The sequence below is a fragment of the Chrysemys picta genome, chromosome 1 (genome assembly GCF_011386835.1).
Source record: "Chrysemys picta bellii isolate R12L10 chromosome 1, ASM1138683v2, whole genome shotgun sequence".
Classification (NCBI taxonomy): Eukaryota; Metazoa; Chordata; order Testudines; family Emydidae; genus Chrysemys; species Chrysemys picta.
The window spans coordinates 237,180,431-237,188,815 of record NC_088791.1 but is presented as its reverse complement, the minus strand read 5'-3'; the positions used below and the strand labels follow the sequence as shown (position 1 = coordinate 237,188,815).

Genomic DNA, 8,385 nt, shown 5'->3' with positions numbered 1-8,385 from the left:
ACTACTTCTTTACTATGGAAAAGCTGAGACAGTGGATTGATGCAAGGAGGCCATCAAGACTTTAATTGCCATGTGGACCGAAGAGAATATTCAGGCCTGTAGTGAGTTGGTGTGGCTCCCCGCCGCCCCGGAAGGGAAAGAGCCCATCCGGAGGCCAGAGTGGGCGGAGCTAGGGAGTTCTGAGCCCGGCCCTCAGAGGGTCAGGCAGCGACCTGGAAGCATAAAGCCGGGCCCTCAGAGCTCAGTCTGGCTCCAGCCGCCGGAGAGACCAGACATCTCCAGTCTAGCTCGGGGCTGGGAAACCTCCGCAGACTGAAGTGACCCCGAGGAGCCGCCGGGCCTGCCTGGCGCCCACTACCCCGAGGAGCTGCCGGGCCTGCCCGGCACCTCCTATCTGGAGGAGCTCCCGGACTTGCCGAACGATCCCTGGCTGGACGAATCAATGGTCCAGGATCCCCCCGAGGCTGATGCCAGCATCCAGGTAGGCCCAGAGGGGGAGTGTGGAAGTAGCCTGGGGGCAGCCGACCCCAGTCTGGCTGCAGCACTGCCGGCGCCTATGTCAGTGTGTTGCAGCCAGGATCCCCACTGACAAAGCAGCGAGTCTTCTGCCGCTGCTAGGGCCCCGGGCTGGGATGCAGTGGAGTGGGAGGGCCTGCGTCCCCCCTGCCATCCAACCCGTGGGTGGCAGTCTCCCCCTCCCCAGGCCTGTTGAGGCTTAGGCCTATTACTGTTGCTCAGCCCTGACCTAGGGTCTGAGCTTATATACTTTGCTGACCGTTGCTCAGCCCTAACTGAAGGTCTGAGCCCAGATAATGTTGGTGCCCACCCTGAGCCAGGGCCGGGCCTACTGTACCTTTCAGGACTGCAAGGGCTGCCGGGGAAGATCGTGCTGCCGGACAAAGTGCCCCAGTCCCAGGGGGTAGTGAGTCGGTGTGGCTCCCCGCTGCCCCGGAGCGGGTAGAGCACCAGCCAACTCTTGTACAAGGCAGTTGAGTTCTGCCAAATGCAATCATCAGATCTCTGGATCACCTTGTGGAAAGTGGAATCCAAGGAACTGCTGGGCAGCGACAGGAGAAAATAGTCTATGGAGGTTTGATACAATTGAGTGAAGAACTCAAATAAGGTCTCTGGCAATAGTTGAACCACTTGTCCCTATTTCAAGGAGCTGGAGCAGATGCTAACATCCACACTGATCACTGAACCCATTAATCTTGTGGGCAGCAAGGATGTTGAATTTGAGGAGCCAGTGGAGGAGGAGATGGAAGATGAAACTGAGGAAGTGATCTGGCAACAGAACAAGGTGCTGCCTCATTCAGGTATTGTGCAAGCTCTTTATTACTCTGCAGTGTGAGTGCAATTTGTGGAATTGTCCTTGCCAGAGTAAGGCTGGGAATGGATCCAGGGCTCCTGGTGCAAGCACATGGGTTTGTTATGGTGCTGGCACGTGCCATCCTTCAATGAGATCAAAAACGCTCTTGCTGCTATTTCCACCTTGCAATATGCCCTGCTGAGAAAATTATTTCCTCTAGCTCTGAATGTCTGAGCAACTAGTACTGTTAGTCACACACACACACACACACACACACACACACACACACACACACACACACACACACACACACACAAATCCAGGCCCTTCCTCCAAGGCTCAATGAATTACAGGACTGATTACTGCACTTCTTCATGTTTGTGATGGTCAAAGAGGCATCTGGTAAGTCCAGTGATTTGCTGCTGCTAGCTCATTGGTCCCATTGTCCCATAATGGCTAACACAAGCAAAACATTCCAAATGTGTGTGTGGGGGGGTTATCTTGTATAGTCCAGTGAATACATTTATGTAATTTGGTCTGGATGCCAGCTAAATTGACTAGTAATATAGGATGGACCACTCAACTTTGTATATTTTTTCCTAATACAACAAGCGCTTCCCTTTAATTATATCTACCTAAGGCCTGGTCTACACTACGGGTTTAGGTCGACTTTAGCAGCGTTAAACCGAATTAAGCCTGGACACGTCCACACAACGAAGCCCTTTCTTTCGACTTAAAGGGTCCTTTAAACCGGTTTCTTTACACCACCTCTGACGAGGGGATTAGCGATAAAACCAGTCTTTGCGGGTCGGAATTGGGGTAGTGTGGACGGAATTCGACGTTATTGGCCTCCGGGAGCTATCCCACAGTGCTTCATTGTGACCGCTCTGGACAGCACTCTCAACTCAGATGCACTGACCAGGTAGACAGGAAAAGACCCGCGAAGGTTTGAATTTCATTTCCTGTTTGCCCAGCGTGGAGAGCACAGGTGACCCCGCAGAGCTCATCAGCACAGGTAACCGTGATGGAGTCCTCCCAGGATCGCAAAAGAGCTCCAGCATGGACCGAACGGGAGGTACGAGATCTGCTCGCCATATGGGGAGATGAAGCAGTGATAGCTGAACTCCGTAGCAGTAAAAGAAATGGAAAAGTATTAGAAAAGATCTCCAAGGCCATGAAGGACCGAGGCCATAACAGGGACACACAGCAGTGCCGCGTGAAAATTAAGGAGCTACGGCAAGCTTACCACAAAGCCAGAGAAGCAAACGGAAGGTCCGGGGCAGAGCCGCAAACTTGCCGCTACTACGCGGAGCTGCATGCGATCCTAGGGGGTGCAGCCACCACTACCCCAACCGTGTGCTATGACTCTCTCACTGGAGAAACACACAGGGAAGACGGTTCGGGGAACGAGGAAGATGACGATGGAGGTACTGTAGGTAGCTCACAGCAGCAAGGAAGCGGAGAAACCGGTTTCCCCAACAGCCAGGATATGTTTGTGACCCTGGACCTGGAACCAGTAACCCCCGAACTCACCCAAGACCCTCAGGGCACACAGGAGACCTCTGGTGAGTGTAACTTTGTAACTATTTGTAAACATTACAAAAAAAAAGCAAGCGTGTTTAATGATTACTTTGCCCTGGCAATCGCGGCCAGTACATCTACTGGAAAAGTCTGTTAACGTGTATGGGGATGGAGCGGAAATCCTCCAGGGACATCTCCAGAAAGCTCTCCTGGTTGAAATGGGGTGATTTTATTAAGGGGACATTCAGAGGCGCCCGTTCCTGCTCTTCTGACCAGAAATGTTCCCCGCTGTTAACCACGCGGTGGGGGGAGGGGTGAAGTGATCATCCCAGAGAATCGTGTGTGTGTGTGTGGGGGGGGGGGTTTACTTGTGTTTGTGCCGCATGTTAACCGGGAAACCGCAGCCCCTCCTTTTACATTGAAACCCCATTTTAAATGGACAACCCAATTCATCCTTGATATGGGAAATGCGCTGCTGTTTGCAACCTTTCCCGCATGTTAAGAAGGTTAAAAAAGCCAAAACACTGTGGCCTACGATGGCTGCCTGCAAGCTGAAATATGCGACCTTGTAATGAAAGAGTGTACCCATTGTTCTCTAAAATGTGTCTTTTTTAACCACCTCTCCCTTCTCCTCCGCCAGCTGCAAATGTTTCTCCTTCGCAGAGGCTCGTGAACATTAGAAAGAGAAAACGTAGGACGAGGGACGAGATGTTCACGGAGCTGCAGATGTCCGCCCAGGCTGATAGAGCACAGCAGAATGCGTGGAGGCAGTCAATGACGGAGATGAGAAAAGCCCAATATGAACGAGAGGAGAGGTGGCGGGCTGAATCGCGGGAAGAACAGAGCAAGTGGCGGGCTGAAGACGATAGGTGGCGTCAGCTTGCAGACAGACGGCAAGAGGCAATGCTCCGTCTGCTGGAGCATCAAACTGATATGCTCGAGCGTATGGTTGAGTTGCAGGAAAGGCAGCAGGAGCAGAGACCGCCGCTACAGCCCCTGTGTAACCAACAGCCCTCCTCCCCAAGTTCCATAGCCTCCTCACCCAGACGCCCAAGAACACGGTGGGGGGGCCTCCGTCCACCCAGTCACTCCACCCCAGATGATCGCCCAAGCATCAGAAGGCTGGCCTTCAATAAGAGTTAAAGTTTTAAAATGCAGTGTGTCCTTTTCCATCCCTCCTCCCCCACCCATCCCAGGCTACCTTGGCAATTATCCCCCTACCTCTGTAAGGAACTAATAAAGAATGCATGAATGTTAAAAAAAAAATGACTTTATTGCCTCTGCAAGCGGGAGGGGAGGGTGGGGTGGGGTGGTTGGTTTACAGGGAAGTAGAGTGAACCGGGTCGGGGGGGGGGGGTTTGGAGGGTTCATCAAGGAGAAACAAACAGAAGTTTCACACAGTAGCCTGGCCAGTCACAAAACTCGTTTTCAAAGCTTCTCTGATGCGCACCGCGCCCTGCTGTGCTCCTCTAACCGCCCTGGTGTCTGGCTGCGCGTAATCAGCGGCCAGGCGAGTTGCCTCAACCTCCCACCCCGCCATAAAGGTCTCCCCCTTACTCTCACAGATATTGTGGAGCGCACAGCAAGTAGCAATAACAATGGGGATATTCTTTTCGCTGAGGTCTGAGCGAGTCAGTAAGCTGCGCCAGCGCGCTTTTAAACGTCCAAATGCACATTCCACCACCATTCGGCACTTGCTCAGCCTGTAGTTGAACAGGTCCTGACTCCTGTCCAGGCTGCCTGTGTACGGCTTCATGAGCCATGGCATTAAGGGGTAGGCTGGGTCCCCAAGGATCACGATAGGCATTTCAACATCCCCAATGGTCACTTTCTGGTCCGGGAAGAAAGTCCCTTCCTCCAGCTTTCGAAACAGAGCAGAGTTCCTGAAGACGCGAGCATCATGTACCTTTCCCGGCCATCCCACGTTGATGTTGGTGAAACGTCCCTTGTGATCCACCAGGGCTTGCAGCAGCATTGAAAAGTACCCCTTGCGGTTTACGTAGTCGGTGGCTTGGTGCTCCGGTGACAAGATAGGGATATGGGTTCCGTCTATGGCCCCGCCACAGTTTGGGAATCCCATTTCAGCAAAACCATCCACTATTGACTGCACGGTGCCCAGAGTCACTACCCTTGCTATCACCAGGTCTTTCATTGCCCTGGCAAATTGGATCACAGCAGCCCCCACCGTAGATTTGCCCACTCCAAATTGATTCCCGACTGACCGGTAGCTGTCTGGCGTTGCAAGCTTCCACAGGGCTATCGCCACTCGCTTCTCAACTGTGAGGGCTGCTCTCATCTTGGTATCCTGGCGTTTCAGGGCAGGGGACAGCAAGTCACAAAGTTCCATGAAAGTGCCCTTACGCATGCGAAAGTTTCGCAGCCACTGGGAATCGTCCCATACCTGCAGCACGATGCGGTCCCACCAGTCTGTGCTTGTTTCCCGGGCCCAGAATCGGCGTTCCACGGCATCAACCTGCCCCAGTGACACCATGATTTCCACATTGCTGGTGCCTGTGCCTTGTGAGAGGTCTATGTCCATGTCAATTTCCTCATCACTCTCGTCGCCGCGCTGCAATCGCCTCCTCGCCTGGTCCGGGTTTCGCCTTGGCATGTCCTGGCTCTGCATATACTCCAGGACAATGCGCGTGGTGTTCATAGTGCTCATAATTGCCGCGGTGATCTGAGCGGGCTCCATGATCCCAGTGCTAGCTATGGCGCCTGGTCAGAAAAAAGGCGCGAAAGTAGTATCTGATGGACCAGGAGAAGGAGGGAGGGCGGGAGGGAGGGAGGGCCGAGTGACGACATGGCGTACAGGTACAGGAACAGGGAGAAACACAAACAACTGTCACACAGAATGGTCCCCCCAAAGATTAAAATGAAAACCCTGGGCTTAGCAGGCCATTGATTTCACGGAGGAAGGGGAAGCATATGAATACAGAACAAATCTATTTTTTACATCTTAAGGTGGCAGCCGACGGTGCAGCATGAGTGACAGCCATACCCATACCAGTACGACGATGACGGATACCAGTCATAAAATACCATCATCTGCAAAAAGGCAAGGGGCTGCTGCTGTGTAGCAATGCAGCCCCACGTCTGCCAGCCCCACGTCCGCCAGCACCCAGCATCGCCCTCGGCCTCTTCTGGGTGCTTAGCAGACAATACTGGGCAATTGGCAGAAAATAGTATATTACGACTGGTAGCCATCATCATCGAAACAGTAGCATGTCTGCCCAGGTGGCCATGATTGACAGCCACACCAATACGATGACGACGGGTACCAATCATAATATACCATCGCCTGGCAAGGGGCTGGTGCAATGCAGCCCTACGGCTGCCAGCCCCATGTCTATCACTCATGCTACACCGTCTACCGCCAAAAGGCAGTTAGCAGCTGCTGCTGTGTAGCAATGCAGTCCCACGTCTGCCAGCACCCAGAGGACATATGGTGACGGTGAGCTCAGCTGAGCTGAGCGGGCTCCATGCTTGCCGTGGTATGTTGTCTGCACAGGTAACCCAGGTAAAAAGGCGCGAATCTATTGTCTGCGTTGCTGTGACGAGGGGGGAGGGGCCTGACGACATGTACCCAGAACCGCCCACGACACTGTTTTGCATCATCCGGGCATTGGAATCTCAACCCAGAATTCAAAGAAAAGGCGCGAACCGCTTCTCGGCTCTCTGAGCTGTGGCGCAAACGTAGTATCTGACGGACTAGGGGAAGGAGGGAGGGCGGACTGAGTGACGACATGGCGTACAGGCACAGGGAATTAAAATCAAGAACGGTGGCTGTGCATCAGGGAGAAACACAAACAACTGTCACACAGAATGTTCCCCCCAAAGATTAAACTGAAAACCCTGGGCTTAGCAGGCCGTTGATTTGACGGAGGGAGGGGGAAGCAAATGAATACAGAGCAAATCTATTTTTTACATCTTAAGACGACGGTGCAGCGTGACTGATAGCCCTCGGCATCTTTCTGGGTGCTTGGCAGCAAATACGGGGCGGCGTATGACGATGGTCTTCAGGCCTATTGCACAATCGGCTGCTTGGGGAAGACTCTGCTAATGTGCGATGACCCGACTTGTAATAGGACGGCTAATAGTCGTAATACACCATTTACTGCCAAAAGGCAAGCCCCACGGCTGCCAGCACCCAGATCGCCGATGAAGGCTACCAGTCTACTGCACCGTCTACCGCCAAAAGGCAGTTAGCAGCTGCTGCTGTGTAGCAATGCAGTCCCACGTCTGCCGACACCCAGAGGACATATGGTGACGGTGAGCTGAGCTGAGCGGGCTCCATGTTGTCTGCACAGGTAACCCAGGTAACCCAGGTAACGAGGCGCGAATCTATTTTCTGCCGTTGCTGTGACGGGGGAGGGAGGGGCCTGACGACATGTACCCAGAACCGCCCGCGACACTGTTTTGCATCATCCGGGCATTGGGATCTCAACCCAGAATTCAAAGGGGCGGCGGAGACTGCGGGAACTGTGGGATAGCTGTGGGATAGCTACCCATAGTGCAATGCTCTGGAAGTCGACGCTAGCCTTGTACTGTGGACGCGGTCCGCCGACTAGAGCACCTAGAGCATTTTATTGTGTGGACACACACAATCGGCTGTATACAACCGATTTCAATAAAACCGGCTTCTATAAATTCGAACTAATTTCGTAGTGTAGACGTACCCTTATACAATCTTAACTGTCTTTGGGCTGGATTCCTTGTCCACTCTGGCCCCTTTGCACCACGTACAAATGCTGAGAAACTCCCCATTGGTGCAAAGCCACCAGCTGCCTCGCCCCTACCCCACCATAGATGGTGAGGCAGGAGAGGAAGGGGAGCGGCAAATTGAGGCTGAATGGATCTTCATTATGCCAGTTCTTCACTGAGGTAAAGCCCCTTGCATCACTGGTGTAAATCACAGTACCTTCTTGGCTATTCTACTTATGCCAGGACCAGGTTAATGCTGCATTAGAGAGCCACAACCAGTTCCTTCATGTCTTCCCATTCACCAAGCAGGGCTTTGCACGCTTTTGATTACTTCCTATTTTCTTTGCAGTTCTTCTCTAATTACTTTGTTTCCTTCTGTGTTCCGTACAGATCCTTTTCATTTCTTATATAAGACTCTCTCTTCACTCAAGCCCCAAGTGTTAACTCCCATTTTTCTCTCATAATGTCTGACCTCTTCTCCTCTTTTCCTTCCTTCAGTTGCCTTTCAGTATTAATTACCACAATCAGAATGCCTACATTGCTTTAGTATATATTATGTTGTACATATTTCTGTTTTCATTAATTTTTTTTTAAATGAATATTGACTACCTTACTGGAGCAGCTACTTGTGAGTTAATAAAGCTAGGGATGGGAATCCCTGTTAGCTTCTCTTACTCTTAAAAGACCAATAAGTCCAATAAGACCAATAAGCAGGACTGCTAAAATCATAAAACCTGCATTACTTCTAAAAACCTGACACTAGGGTGTTTCAGAAAATAACTACCAGACTAGCCAAGATGATGGATATGTGCAAGTGGGGATATGCACTATATTATATAGTTGTAGGTTAT

At 52.0% G+C, this 8,385-nt stretch overlaps 1 protein-coding gene across 1 annotated transcript; it reads left to right on the top strand.

The window, feature by feature from the left end:
* Window positions 1–2,200: 2,200 nt before the first annotated feature.
* On the top strand, window positions 2,201–4,096 carry LOC135980773 (uncharacterized). Its single transcript, XM_065580840.1, has 2 exons — window positions 2,201–2,874; window positions 3,471–4,096. The coding sequence occupies exons 1-2, from the start codon at window positions 2,334–2,336 to the stop codon at window positions 3,971–3,973; spliced, it is 1,044 nt and encodes a 347-aa protein (XP_065436912.1). The 5' UTR covers window positions 2,201–2,333; the 3' UTR covers window positions 3,974–4,096.
* The last annotated feature ends 4,289 nt before the right edge of the window (window positions 4,097–8,385 follow it).

What these genes read in the sequence shown, in the direction of transcription:
- LOC135980773 (XM_065580840.1), top strand. Translation starts at nt 2,334, where the DNA reads ATGGAGTCCTCCCAGGATCGCAAAAGAGCTCCAGCATGGACCGAACGG. An exon ending in GGGCACACAGGAGACCTCTG is followed by an intron (nt 2,875 to 3,470) that starts GTGAGTGTAACT and finishes CTCCTCCGCCAG; the next exon opens with CTGCAAATGTTTCTCCTTCG.